At 40.9% G+C, this 15677-nt stretch overlaps 1 protein-coding gene across 1 annotated transcript; it reads right to left on the reverse strand.

The window, feature by feature from the left end:
* Nucleotides 1–2652: 2652 nt before the first annotated feature.
* SRD5A1 (steroid 5 alpha-reductase 1) lies at nt 2653–15524 on the reverse strand. Its single transcript, XM_075728314.1, is given in 6 exon segments — nt 2653–2719; nt 5632–5782; nt 7940–8041; nt 12821–12987; nt 15162–15497; nt 15499–15524. Coding segments are annotated over 6 exon segments (849 nt in total).
* Nucleotides 15525–15677: the final 153 nt, after the last annotated feature.

The raw sequence follows: 15677 nt of genomic DNA on the forward strand, positions 1-15677 counted from the left end.
CAACTTTTAGTCAAGACAAAAATTTAGCAGCATAGCACCAGAGCAAAACTGAGGCATCAGTACAAGTTTTCCGTAAACTACGATAAAGACTACTGACTACAGAGAGCTACAGCTCTTGAATATAAGGAAACATACTGAACACTAAGCAGTTTCTCTCACTGTTTACTATTAAAAATAATCTTTGCCTTTTCACAAAAGGCCAAAAAAAACCCCAAACCAGCCTGGTGGATTAGAGACTACAGTGCTGCAGTCAGATCTTTTTTACTGGTTGGTTGTCCCATTAGTGGTTTGGTTTTTTTTTAACAAATATCCCTAAAGCTAAAAGATATTAATTCACCATAAACTATGCAAATAGTTAAACACCTAGAGTAGATAGGGCTTGTTGAATCCTGTATTTTTTCCCCTAAAGCAGATTTTGATAGCTGGATGACTTAGATACCAAGATTTAGAAAACTGCCACAGGGATGTGATAGGGTTTAGAAATATCTCGATATATAAGACCAGGTTTCTAAAATTCTCTTCAGAATATGCCTTAAGTGATCCTATTGAACTTTTATTGTCCACTAACTCCACTTTAGCATTGAGGAGTAAATCATCCTCCCCACCATCCTCTCCTCAGGGAACTTCATGACTGAATGTTCATCAGAACAGCTAGGATCAAATGTCAAATTATAGTATGATAACAAGAACAACACGGGAAGCCTCAAACTTCCTGTAAAACACTAAAGAAAGATGTAAACACTAAAGCAATTTGAGAATCAGGTAATGACACTGGCATCAAAGGAATGTGTATTCCTGTATTCCTATGCTCTCCCAAAGCTGGACTTTCTGGACATTGGCCAAGAGCAGGATCAGTCATCCCAGTCAGCATCATGAGGAGCAACTGGCAGTCCAAGGGTTTAGCTGTAGCTAAGTTATCATCACTGCAGGACTTCCAGTTTCTCTCCCCTCCTTCCTTTGACTATTTCACTCAATAACAATAGAATTTTTTGTTACACTCATTTACACCACTGAATAAATCCTTAATCATAGCCAAGACTTCAGTGCAGTAAGTACTGTACAAACATGGCAGGAAGGAGAGGAGAAAGAAACAACTGTTAAGCAGAGGCTTGGGTCACAAAATCCTTTTTCACTGCCCATTACCTGAATGCACTTTTTTTTAAAGTAGTATCTAAAACTTTAAAGGTAAAGTTCATCAGATACACTGCTGTAGTAATGAAACTAATGTAACTCAACAGCAAAGACATAATTTTGAGCTTTAGACAAAGCTTACTGCAATACCGTACCAGAAAACTCATCATTGGCAAAATTATACTACCAATTTGTTTTGAAGAACTTAACCCAACATATACAGTGTAAACAGATCAGAAGACTTGGCAAAAGTATGATTTCCATTTATTTCCAAAGTATATTAGCAGCAGAGTTTTTGGGGTTTGTGGGAAGTGGGGGTTTTTTGTTGTTGTTTAGTTTCTTTTAAATTATTATTATTTGGTTGTCGGTTTGGGGTTTTTTTGTGTGGCTTTTTGTTTAAGTTTTCTGTAGAATTTCTTAAATTTTTTTTCAGCAATTCTAAAAAATTCTTTAATATCACAAGCATGCAAAGGACACAGATGTGCCTGAAACTTGAAAGTCGGTATACTTGGGATCCCACCATGTTTTTGAAACCCTTCTGGAGTCCTTTGGGAGAAAAATGTAGGGGTATGAGAACTGATATTAATAAAACAAGCAGCACTAAAAGATTCCAGATTTTTGGAATATAAAATCATCTAGACCATTATCAACAGGAAAAGGAAGACACCTGATTTTTTTTTTTAAACAGCATAGTAAGAGAATTTCGTAAAAATCCTAATTCTTTTTGTAAAGTGAGAAAACATTACACAGTTGTTAACAGCACTAGACAGGCCTAAGTTTCCCAAATAACGAATGCCTTCCAAAAATAGTGTTGAGTGAGAAAACACATATTGAATATTGAGATAGTTATCAAATTTGAGAGGTAGATGACAACCTTAATCTATCATTTGGGAAAGGTAGCATTACAGCTGGTTATGTAAATGGCATTATCTATACAGTGTCCATATCTGTGTAAGAGTGCAAAGAGGAGAAAGAACACTGTCTCTCACCTAACAGCAACTATATTCATCTAATGTCCTTGGTCTGCATCATCAGTTCTCCTGGAAATGCAGGTGGGGGGAAGAAAGGATTAGGAAGGCAAAGAAAAAAAAAAATCAGCCCCATTTGTGTATGCAGGCAAACAACAGGCAGAATACACCATCCAGATTGCAGTGAGGGTGACTGGCCTCACAGCACAGTCCTCAGGACAGCGTGGCTAGATCGAGTGGAAACAGCAGAAGCCAGCATAGGCAGAAAAGGAAGCACCAGCTGTCCTGTACAGTACTTTCCACTGACGTGAATGCAGACACATTGTCTAATGTATTTATGATGGTGCTCCATTGTCGGAAAAGCATTTCTGTTCCTATTCACCATACCCATCAGATTCTGGGTTTTCATCAAGAGGAAAAGCAGCTAGTAGCAGCACTGATGCAAAGGCTTTGTCACAGTGATGATCAGAGTATGTTGTTAACCTGCCAACACCTGTAAAGCATTAGCTATTACAGAAAGCATGCATTTCAAAAACAGTGTTAAAAGCACAGTTCAGTACACAAATGGGATCACAATTTTTCTGGACTTTGGGTAGTCTTCAAATTTCTCAAGGTACCATCTGAAAAACAAAGACAGAAATGTGATGAGTATTGAGTCTTCAAAATGCTGTCGAGGAAATTAAATAATTGTACAATGTGTTCAATTTAATCCATATATTTTCTGGCTACAAACAAAAAAATGCATTTAGAACCTACTCTGGATAGAAAACTGCCATTTACCACACTCATCCTAATGACATCTAATCACCAACTACAACAAAACAAAGTTACTGCTGCCAGCAATGAGAAATCAAACCAACAGATGTGGTGAGAGCAGCCAGGGAAAGAATAGTGAGTTGTTGCAAAATGTATGTTGTTATGCATCCTGCATATTTGCATTTTAGAAGGTGGGCAGTGCACGCAGAATCAAAAACATTCAAGGGGATAACATGTCAAATTGTATAATGACTTCATGTGGAAGCAAGGGATACTTCACATACTGGAATGACAGCCCTGTTCTGGATAGAAATGTCTTCAGTTCCACTGTAGGATTTGGATAATCAAACTGAATGTGACAAACATTACAGTAGCCTTATTGCTAATCCCCCTCAAAGACCATCACTATTTTCAAATCCAGACAATTTAAAAAGAATAAATGTATAGTGCTACCAAATGTTACTATTTGCCTCATCACCTTGTATAACACATTTACCCTGATTTTCAAATATTTATTCTTCTGCTTCTCTAAAATAAAAAAAAAATTACTTTGTCTGGGCTCCTCAAAGGTGCAGGCATTCGTATTATCAATAGCTAACTGCAAGATCAAAGCTGGAATAAGCAGAGAACAGAACATGCAACACATGATAACCTGCAGCTGTGGAATACCAGCATTACACTATTTATCCTTTTCAGTCATTTATTACAAGTTTTTCAAACTAAACAGACTACACCAAAATATGTCTTCACTTAAAAGCATTTGATACTTTTTAGGGTTTTTTTCTGTACCCCTCATTTTTATGCATTTTTTCTTCAGTGCAAATTACTTTTTAGCAATGTTTAGCTTTTCATTATGCTCTGTAAGTCAAGAGCCCTGAAAGAGTGCTGTCAAGACTTAAGATAGACGGAAACCAACCATGGAATTTGAGTCTGAAGAATGTAATATACAAAGAGAGGCTGAGGAACCTGGCATTGCTTAGTCTGACAAGGAAGAGACTAAGGGGGGCCTGTTATTGCTGCCTACAGGTACTGGAAGGGGAGTTATTTAAGACAACGGAGCAAAACCATGAATGAAATGCAAACTCTTGCAGCTGGAATGCAATGGCCCCACACAAAAGTGAGGGCAGAGACTGACTGGCTAGATAGCAGCTCTGCCCAAAAGGACATGGACATCCTGGTGGACAAGTTGAACATGAGTTCAGTAATGGATCCATGCAATGATGAAGCCTAACTGCATACTGGCCTGCTGTAACAAGTATAGAGCCACCAAGTCAAGGGAAGTGCTTATTCTCCACTATTCACCAGCTGAGAGCCTGCATCTGCATTACTGCCTCCAGTTTTCAGCTTCCTGCACAATAGAGATGTCCACAAACTGTAGAAGAATCCAGTAGATCATCATTAATACAACTGCATAGCTGGAACATGTAAGAGGAGAGGTTGAGGGAACTAGGCTTGTTCAGCCTGTAAAAGAAGCTAAGAGGCAGATCTAATTGCAGTCTTCCACTACCTACAGTGATAGAAGAATAAAAGCAAAGCTATACCCTTCCTGGAGGCACACAGCAAGTGAACAAGCGGCAGGGATAAAAGTTGCAACATGGAAAATTCCAACTGGACATAAGGAAAAAACCCTCTTCCCCATGAGAATGAGAAAAATCCTGTTCCAGTGCTTTGCCAGAGATGTGCTGAAGCCTCCACCCTTGGAGACACTCAGAACTCAACCGGATGAGGCCCTGGGCAACCAGATATAGCCTTGCTGTTAGCCCTGGTTCGAGCAGGTCACACCGGATGACTGGACAACCTTCAGATGCTCCTCCCAACCTAAGATATTCTGAGACTCTGCTCAGTAATTGCAGGTGGTAAAACAAGGAGAGATGGTCACAGGTGACAGGCTTAGAAGGTTCAGGTTGGATAGTAGGAAAAACTTGTTCACTGGGAGGGTAATACAGACCTGGAACACCCTACATACAAGGTGCAAGAAAACCTCTGTTTCTGGAGGTTTTCAAGACTCCACTAGACATAGCCATGGCTGCCTTGACAGACTATTAGCAATGGCATTTTTGTCAACCTATTTCCTCCATAAATTCATGTTTATTTCGTCTTATGTCACTAAGTTTAAGCATGAGAACCAAAGCAGGAAGCTGAAAATAACCAAAATAAGATTAAGGCATTCAAATTATTTTAAACATGCTATTCCTTAAAGAGAATCCTTTCAAGAAACAAGTCTTAAACTATGATCCTTCTGCTAGCAGGAAAGCCACATTATGAATACAGTACATTAGCAGACTGTTTAATTACAGACCAGAGACTTTATTAAATATCATCTACTAGAACTGTTTTCATACTGTCTATACACTTGATTATAGCCAATATGGTATAGGCTTGACTATAAAGTGTGCCTGTTACAGAAGGCTTAGTCATTTTCAAAATTTTAGTATTATAGAAACAAATTTGAGCCGCAAGGGAAAGTATAAATATGATCAGTTAAGACAATTTTCCCAAACTTGTCTATAGTCTTTACAGATCCAGGATGAACTATGTTCATTTAAACATTATTTTGACCACCTCATTGTACATTGTGTGTTGTTTATGCTCAGTACTATCCCATTGAAATTCTGCAGTGCTTAATACTACTCAGAGTATTCTCTATCATTCTCCACTGCAGTAGCAGAGTCTTTCACAAGACTTGCTCTGCAACATCCCTATGGGATGAGGCATAATTTGTGAAATGGAAATAAAATGTGGCATAGAGACAACAGAAATTGTAAGACACACTTACTGGTGGTGTTGTTTTGCCCTTGAACCCAAGATGAAAAGCGTACACAACGCAAATGCAAGGCTTTCAATGGTGCAGCAGGCAAGGGCAAACCCAAACCATTCCAGGATCTCTCCAAAAAAGTTGGCTCCACTGACATACTCAAACATCCCTCCTGAAAGCAGGACAGAGGTATTTTAAAAAAACCTTAATCGTGAAGATCTCCAAAGCTATCTTCTACCATAAGTCAGATAAGAGCTATATCACCAATGTCTCTATATAATTTTTAAAGCCAGCATTTTCCAGTTCAAGCTGTACTATGAAGAATCACTTCAGACCTCATTCTGACAGACCTTCTCCAGCTCCATTTTTCCTCTTTAGACCATGAAAGAAAAGCAGATTTACCAGTATTAGAACCAAGTTCATGCCTTTGTAAATAATTATTTAACAATGATATCAAACTGGCTCTTTGATCATAAAATAAACCTTTTTTAAAATATGTAAAAATAGAAAATATGCTCCCCTTTAAGAGTCCCAGAAAATACTCATAGGGTTAGTTAGCATACAATGTTTAATTTAATTTAAGTACTTCAGAAATTAAGTTTATTATGAATTAAAGTTCCAAATTTATCCTCTAGCTTAAAATGTGTTGCCCTGTTGTTCCCATCCCCCATCAGGTCTACTGCTTCAGCCCTGACACTCAGTGAAAGAAGTAATTGGCAGTCTGCATTAAATGTGTTTTGCAGCCAGCTATGCATAAACAATCAGTACTCACCTGCTGGGAATTTTATAAAATGAGAACTTTCACCCTAATTCCAAAGTTAGTGTACAAATTGATAACATCTCAGTACATGCTTTACCAGTGGGACTAAACAAACAAGTATTTGCCAAGTGTAATAAAGGACATGTTTTGACCTTGGTTTAATTACTTTACTTCTGTGACAAAAGAGAAGCAGAATTCTAGCACTTAAACTGAGTGAGCAATATCAATAAGACCAACTCTTCCTGACTGTGCAACAAATAACATCTTATTTCCTTCAGAATTTTTTTGTACACTGAAAACAGTACAGTATGTTCATATTCATTTTTCACACGGGCACTTGGATTTACATCTATTAAAATTATAGAGTTAACTTCTTGGTGAAAAATAAGAGTCTACTGCCTTATATATCTATTTCTTCCAGTTTTATTTAAAAAACCTCACTAAAAAACAGAAGAGAGCAACAACTAAAGGAAAAACTTAGAGAAACAGTAGAATTCAGAGGTAACTATTATTTTTCTGCTCTCACTGAGAGTCTAATATACCTGGAAAAGTAATGTTTCCAAAAGTGTCAATAAACCTTAACAGTTCAATTGGCTTCATAAGAAGTCCTTTCATATTCTCCATTTTCCCATGAAGCCCAGAATTTATAATGCCTAATTTCCTTTAGATTTCTGTCCTCTTTTCCCTGTATGCCCCTTACAGCTGTAGTGGTTGCTCTTCAGTTACCTAAGAGCCCTCCCTCTTCATATGTGGGACAACATAAGATGGGCCAGCCACACACAGTTGCCGAGTACTTTCTGCCTTCCTGTCCTGCCCCACCACTGGGATGATAATTTAGGTCTTTTTTCTCCACCTACCTGCTGATTCTCATACAAGTTTAGAATGCTATGCTACATTTTTACCATTTTTTAAAAATACAGTCAAAGCTGGCCAAGAAATTCAAAGCCTTGCACAAGCCACGTGATACCATGAAACAGATCCCTTAGAATATTTGGCTTAAGAGGAAAAAAAAAAAAATGTTTCCCACACTACTAAATGACTTCTTGAGGTAGACAACAAACTGCTATTTCCAGTTTCTTCTTATATCATAAATTACTATCTCCCCTAAAATACACCAAGCTTTAGAAGGTCATCTTTACACAGAATCATTTTAGGTTGGAAGGGACCTCTTGAGATCATCTAGTCCAAAATCCCTTGGCCCAAGCAGGGTCAGCTAGAGCAGGCTGCCCAGGACCATGTCCAGCCTGGTTTTGAGTATCTCTACAGATGGAGACTCCACAACCTCACTGAGCAACGTGTTCGAGTGTTTGACCACCCTCACAGCAAAAAATGTGTTCAGATGTAACTGCATGTGTTTGAATTCTGTGCCCAATGCCTCTGGTCCTGTCACTGAGTACCACTGAGAAAAGCCTGGCTCCTTCTTCTTCATTCCCTCCCATTGTGTAGTTACATACATCATTAAGATCCCCCTGAGCCTTCTCCAGGGTGAACAGTCCCAGCTCCCTCCACCTCTCCTCATATGACAGATGCTTCTTTTGCTATATAAATTTCTGTAAAATTTTTACTCACCTCTTGGTATCTTGTAACCGGTTTCCCCTGGTTTTCTCAGATTTCTGAGAATATGATCAGAATGAATATTGATGGCCATGCCGATCAACCACCCTATAAAACCTGAAAAGAAATATTTAAAATACTATCTTTAATGCACTGAGCCAAAGTGCTTGTTCAGAAAACAAACTACAGCCATATATCACATATTAGGCATATTATCTCAAAGCAGTAGTAATGTAAGCAGTATAAGCAATTCTGGTGACACCATGCACAATCCCAGTCCCACACTGAGCTCATCAGTCAGCAGAGCTTGTAGTAATCAACAGGTTTCTAGATAGGAATAGTACTGTAAGTATGAAGTTTATTCTTATGTTGCTAGACTTACATAAATGTATGCATGTGCATATATACAGACCTAAAGTGTGTATTTCCCGAACTTTCACACAGAAAAACAAATACACTAAAGTTTTAAAAACTGAAAGAAACAGCCATTCTCATTCCTGCCAGAAGGACACATCTCAGTCCCCCTCTTTTTTTTACTGACAGTATACCAGAGTTTCCACAGCAGGCTTCTGTGCAATAAAAGGAATAATGAAATTGTGAAGGAATTCATGCACCATTTACTTGTGTCATTCAGCAAAATGGTTTAACCATTTATACTAGGCTTTCAAAGCAACTGATATTATTGTCACATTCTGCATCCTTATGTCTTGTCACCATAATTGCATTGGATAAATCAAAAGGAGTTTTGGATTGAAATTCAGTATTTTCACCCTTCCATTTTGAGTCTTTGGCTACGTTACCTATGTTATCTTCCTTTGAAGGCAGTGTTCTTTGTTCTTAGGAACACACAAGATTCAGGTTTTGAGGGTATATCCATTGCGTTGTTTTGAATCCACCTCCCAAGTTATTGGTTTTTATTTGAATTACCAAGGAAATGCCAGTGATGTGCTTCTAGAACAAAGTCACATGCCAGATAAAGAAAACTTTGCCTTTTTGCACCCATAACTTGAGTCTTTCAGATGGTTCTCCTTCAATACAGAGAAATTCAGTGGTATGACCACCTCAAAGACACTAAGTGGATATCCAGATGTATAAGGTCATGTTGCAAGACTAATTGGTTGTCAGAGCACACTTTACCAAGACTTAAGCTACATTTCAAAGTGAAGCTACAGATACAAGTGGACCTTGCCTCTCAAAAAAGTTGCTAAATAGGCAGCTTGCTTTCTCTCAAGCCCTGGTGGACTGTGTTTACCTAAAGGACCTAGCTCTCTGCTTCCACGTAGATTAGGAGGAAATGACTGTTCTGCAGAGAAACTGAGGTTTCTCCATGAAAGCTCTCTCCATATTTACCCATAGAAATAAAAAATGGTGTGTGTTTGTTATGATCTGCTTTATTACAAAACTAGTAGCAGAATTTAGTCCTGTGAAGAAGCGTGTTTCTTAACCTTTTGTTCATACAGCACAGCAAGTTTCCATTAGCAATCAAGGTGTGTAGATGCCATATGCAAAGTGTCTTTTGTAGTAAAATTTTACCATAATCCTTTCAACTGTATATTCAATGTAATTACATCATCACGAGATAGGTTAAATCAATGTAATGAGGAAGACCAGTTCATGTAATGACAACATTCAAAAACACAGGATGAAGAATTCAAATGCTGTTGAATTCTACTTTCAGGAAAATGGATCACTGTAATGTTTTTCCATCAAAACAGATCTCTATCCAAACAGAGGATATTGAATCCCTGCTGCATCCAGCAACAACAATAGTTTTCTCCTCTTAGCATTAGTAATTATTATGAATTTGCTAATTGCCAGAGAAGATTGAGACTACCTGGGAAAACAAGGGATGTTATGCATGCAACTAAATTAGCAAGTCATTATCTATATCCATACAATAATTTGAAAGGAAATTTCTTAACAAGCACACAGATTAATTCTACTTAAACGTAAACAATATTTCTACTAATTTACTTCAGTGTTATCATGAGGAAAAATCTATACTGAAAGTTAGTATCAGTTCTAGAAAGAATACTAAATTTCTTTCTCAGGAGGGGAAATTAGAGTCCCTTTGATTTCTCTGAAATGCCACCGTAATTTTGAAGAATGTTACCTGCGCATTCTGCATTGGTACCTGTTTGTAAATTAGTGTATGAACTGCTAAGAACTTTTCAGATAATGCAGAAAGACTGGAGCTTGCTTTAAGAATGTCCAATTATTATAGAAGGTTAGTTTGATTCTGTGCATTTTTACCCCTCCTACTTGAAAACTACCATATGTCAGAAGGAAACAATCAAATCTCTCTTCATTGACAACAAGCCGATGAACATAGGCTACTTTCACAGCACCCCTCTTTGATTTGAAGATCCACTTCCCCCTGAAGTACTGCATAACCACATTCCCTGTGCCTATACTCTGTGGGCATTGTACTTCACTGTCCTCATCTGCAGATTCTCACCATGGCTGAGTCCTAGGACTGCATTCTACAAAGCCAAGAGCTGGTTATGCACCACGATCTGCATGACTTCACTTCCACCACAGAGAAACACAGATGTGTAAACAGGAAGGGAGCCACAGCGTACTCCAGTGGGTTCTCAGAACCACAGGATGCGCCACACAACACAGATGACCTCACAAGACTATTAAACTCAAGAGGTTTTTTTTTCCTTCATCAGGATAAACCTGGAGATTAAGGCCTGGGTTCATACTAGAACACTTGCATAAGAAGGACAGTAATTAAGTCTACATTACCAAACAACCTAGTGCAACAGAAGAGCACGTGTGTGTTGTTGCGCCAGTGCTCTCTTCACCCTCACCCACACAGAATCTCACACAAAAAGACCTACTCTTGTTCTGCAGGCTATTTGAGAGTGACAGTATGGTAACTGCTATCTGGTTCACCTCCCCACTCCGGATTTCAGGAATATGCAGTACAAGATGCTGTATAGAAACAGCAGGAGGCCAGTTTCTACAGCTGGTAGTGCTGGTAGACACTTCAGGTGAACCAGTGCCTCATCTCAGATTGCATGGTTAGTCTTTCCAAGAAGGCACAAGATCATTTGGAGCTTCCAGATGCCTATAGATATTAGGAGAGATACTGACTAACCCACATCCCTCGGTCATGAGACCATATCCACGTACAGACACTCCCCATGCTCTCTTCGTGCCTGTTCTGTGTAGGGAGCAGAGGTGGCACATGTGCTTGGTTGCGTGACTGCCAGGTAAAAAGCCTCACCCAACAGACTAGGTGCTGATGTTCTGTCACCTGCACCTTCTGAGTTATGGGTACTGCTCTGCTTCGCAGAGCTGCTGCAGAGAAAAGTGTTTTGATGCACACAAGGGTTAGCTATCAACATTAGAAGGAAGTAGTTGAGTGGGGATTTAAAAGAGTAAGAAAAGACATACAGCATACTGCTAAGTGTTTGAACAAGCTAAAGCAAGCAAAGAAAGGAAGGAGCTTCTAGCTAGAAGCGCAGACGTATTAGGAAAGAACACAAGGGTGAAACAGGCAGGTGCGTATGCATGCCCCTGTTTGTAGCATTCACCGCTTCAGGGTATCATGGGTTCTCTTGGTAAGACCACAAACTTTTTATTGGTACATATATGTAAGGTACATGCTGAAAGATTATGATGTTGCTCCCACATTGGTTTGCAAGCTGATGGTTTTTATCAAATGTTGTACTGCATCTGAAGCAGAACATTTCCATTTCCTCTGAAAACAGACTAGTTCACTGCAGTTCACTGCACTCACACACAGTCCAGAGGAACCATGAAGGAATCACATCAAAACTATATTGCTGCTCCAAATCAATTGCTGGTGTAGATAACCTATAGCTTTTCCAGAATTAACTCCTAAACATCTGGAAACAGACAGTCAATCTGTATACTAAGGCTCCACAGACAGGGAACATTATCAGTTGTTTGAAACCTCCCACCATGATGGTTATCAGCCTCATTTCTCCAAATTTCTGTCTTGTATGTAAATTTATCCAATTTCAGCTTCCAACTACTGAACTTGTTTGGCTGCTACTTATAGACACCCTCCCATTTCTCTTCCTCATGTAACTTCATATAGACTGAAAAAATATCTTGCTAGCCCTCAGCAAACATGCTTTCTCGCTATTGCTATTTTCTAAACTGCTACTCAATTTTTTTTAGTCATTTTAAACAGAGGCTTATAGACACTGCCAGAAGTTTTTGAAGAACTAGAACGTAATAGTCCAGTTGTTCAGGGAGTATCCAGTGTACAATACAGCACTTCTGCATTTAAGTTGACCAAAGCTACAAGCATAAACTGCAGATATTTGGAAGTACCTAGCTGAGATAAATACCCTCCTATTACGAGAGTGGGTGGGTTGGTGCATGTGTGTGCACGCATGTGTAAATATCCTAACACCAAGGACTTTTGGCATTAGAAGTGGTATCTTGGTATTGAGCAGCTACCCTTACTGGATTTTTACTACACTAATTTGTTCACTTCTGTTTGACCACATACGAACCTTTAGTACCTATAACACCAAGAAACAAGGGATTTCAGTTTAATCTACATGTTGTGTGGAAAATCTGCTTGCTTTGTTCTAAACCTGTGTCCTGCTGGTTCCATTTAAGGCCTCAAGTTCCTACATTGAAAAAAATACGTAAGCTGTACTTTCTTTGGTGTTAAAAATAAAGATGACAGTCAGCTCACCTAGCACTGACATTGTGGAAAGAAACATCAGTTCACAGTTCTAAAATAAAAAAGGTTAAAAGGCTTCCATCTACAGCAAACAAGGCAATTAACAATAAGAAAAGTTATAAAATGGGACTGAAGCTACTATAAAGTTATAATAAAAAATAAAAAGCTGCGAAGGCAAAGGAAGACTACACCTAATATTCTCATAACGTGTTTTAACTCACCTGTAATGAAACACGGATCTTTTAACCAGCCTGAGGGGTATTTCGCATAGTTGCTTAAGCTTCGGCCTTGCAAGTATCCGTTGTAAATACAGAACAGAAGCGCTAGCACAAAAGTGAAAAACGGTGTTGGTTTTCCTTCCCGGATCAGAAAAGGAAATATGAGTGCCCTATGGGAAACAAGGAAAGAAACCTTGTTGCATTAACAAACAGAAAAGATACTTTTAATGTCCAAAACTGAAATCCATAGTCCATATTATCCTGCTTTTCAAATTCTCAGCCGAGTCTTTGATCCTGGTTCAGAAGCATAGTTACACTTGCTTTAACACCTAAATGTTAATTTTGTTGCCTATTGGGGATTGTAACATCAGTCCTCGCTCCCCTTCTGACAGAAATTTTGAATTTTGTATCCAAGGCAATTACTTTGACCAGAGCAGTAAAGGCAACCAATGTTAAGCACAGCATATTTTTGCCTGCCTTTGTTCCTAAATCCTCAGTGGTATTATCATCAAGCTTTCTGAAACAAGCCAGCTCTCTCAATCCCTACACCAAATCCACCAGCACTTCCAGGGGGGGAAAGTCAATCCCCTTGAAATGAAGATAATTGAGCTCAATGTATTCCTGGCCCTGAAAGTCACTTAAAAACATTAATTGCTTTGCCTTGCCAATCTTGGTCTACCCTATGACACCTGTTAAAGACATGACAAATCCGCAACTGCCATTCCATTTGGGAAAGGAATCTTGATAGTTTTTCCCAGGGGATTACATGAGTTAACAAACAAGCTCCAAACAAGAATAGCAGGTGAGTGTTTTTGTGCTCTGCCCCACGTAACTAGCCAATCCCCTATTGATTTAATTACAATCTATAATAATATAGGAGCAGAATTATTGAAGCCTGAGCATTCTTCACGTGTTTTCCAGCTACCCAAGGACTACTGCTTCAAAGGAGTCTTTCCAGAGGAAGCAAAACTGTAACGGCTTTCAAGAAAGCGTATCAAATTCATTAATATGATTATTTAAAGCCTGCTACATTACAACAAACAGAACAGGGTAACAGAGGTCTCTTCCAGTCTATGTTCACGCCTGCAGAACAGTCCCTCAGTCTGGCAATAGCAATAAGCAACTGGAAAAAAGAAACTGTGATACAGCTCAGCTTTCCGTACAAACCTTTGCCTTGCATTTCTAGCTTTTCCCAGACATTAATGAAGAGTTAAGATCCCATGCCAAACCTAATCTCCTTACTCTTAAGAATGGAAAAAGAGGGAGTAAAGACACACTCCTGGGTTTACAAAGCCAGTCAGACATCAGGCCAACCGCACATTGCGTCTCTCTCAATTGCAAGGATGTGGAATACTTTTGGTCAAAAGCAACAGCGTCTTACAATAAGCAGGGGAGAATAACTGTATAGCAGCCACACTCAGCTTAAAATTAGCCTGACAGGTCTGTCTTTGCCGTATTCATATGGTGGCAAAATTATTCGTGGAGCATTACCAGCAACTGTTGCCAATGACTTGAAGAGAACAGCAAAATCTTATCTGATTTCCAACTAAGCTGCCTTCTCCCAAGTAGTTTTACAAAATACCCAAATACCATTGACTACATAGGCAACATGGAACGCTAAGCCTCAGCTTTGCCAGTATTTTAATGAATCATTATATCCTAAGCTGGAAGGGACCCACAGGGATCACTGCGTTCAACTTCTGCAATGAACGCTACCTTGAAAGACTTAATTGGAAAATAACTACTGTTTCACAATATTAAAATTGCATTATACCAGCATCCAGAGCTGAACATTCCCTGTTGGAACACTGTGTCGTTAAGAGTACTGGGTCAAGTCATTGCTTAAACAGGGGTAATCGCAAAAGCTACAGCTATAGCCTACAGATGATACGGCACACTGAGCGAGCACCCAACGCCCCATTTTTATGCCATTGCCGAAGGGTGCCGTAGCACTCCACTGCAAACCACACAGCAGCAAAACAAAGCAGCAAGCACCGCACCGCCACAATTACTTGCTCAGCTCATGGAAAAACACAGGATATCTTCGCGTGCACAAGCAGAAGAGACCGTCGTGATTATTATGGTAAATAATTAGTTAATGACAGAATCCCAGTCTCTGCAGTCAGAAAGCAGTAGCCGGGCATTTCTATCAAGACTGACCCTGACCAGCCGCAGAACTGCTCCTCTTACACAATTCTACGATTACAGAATCTTCCGTCATCGGCCACCCCCCCCGCTTTTGGGGCGCGCCCGAGCGGGAGCACCCGGCGGCAGGCAGCCCGCCAAGCGCTCCGGCGCGGTGCCCGCTGCCAGGGCCCCCCCGCCCGGTGCCCCGGGGCCGCACCTGTGCGCGTAGTGCACGACGAAGAGGCCCAGCAGCAGGCGGTTGGGCCAGGCGGCGGCGGCCGCCCCGCCGCAGGCGACGAGCCCGAGCGGGACGAGGAGGGCGGGCAGCTCCTGCAGCGCCCAGGCCGGGCGGGCGGGCAGCAGCCAGCCGAAGCGCCGCGAGGAGTACCGGCCGTAGGGCATGGGGATGAAGGAGAGCAGCAGGCTGGAGGCGGCGCCCAGCGCCACCAGCCCGTAGGCGAGCAGCTCCAGCAGCCGCTGCTCCTCCGGGCCCGACACCCGCCGCCAGAACCCGCACACGACGCCGCCGCCGAGCCCCATCCCGCCACGCAGCCGCGCGCGCCCCGGCGCCTCCATTCATCGGCCGGCCGGCGGCACGCCCACCGCCGACGCTGACCAATCGGCGCCGGGGCGGTGGCCCGCCCCGCCCCGCCCCTCCGCCCGCCCGCCCGCCCGCTGGTGGGCGGGGCCGCCGCGGGCGGCAGCGGCGCTGGGGAGCGGAAGTTCCGGCGGG

The sequence above is a fragment of the Pelecanus crispus genome, chromosome 2 (assembly GCF_030463565.1).
Source record: "Pelecanus crispus isolate bPelCri1 chromosome 2, bPelCri1.pri, whole genome shotgun sequence".
Classification (NCBI taxonomy): domain Eukaryota; kingdom Metazoa; phylum Chordata; class Aves; order Pelecaniformes; family Pelecanidae; genus Pelecanus; species Pelecanus crispus.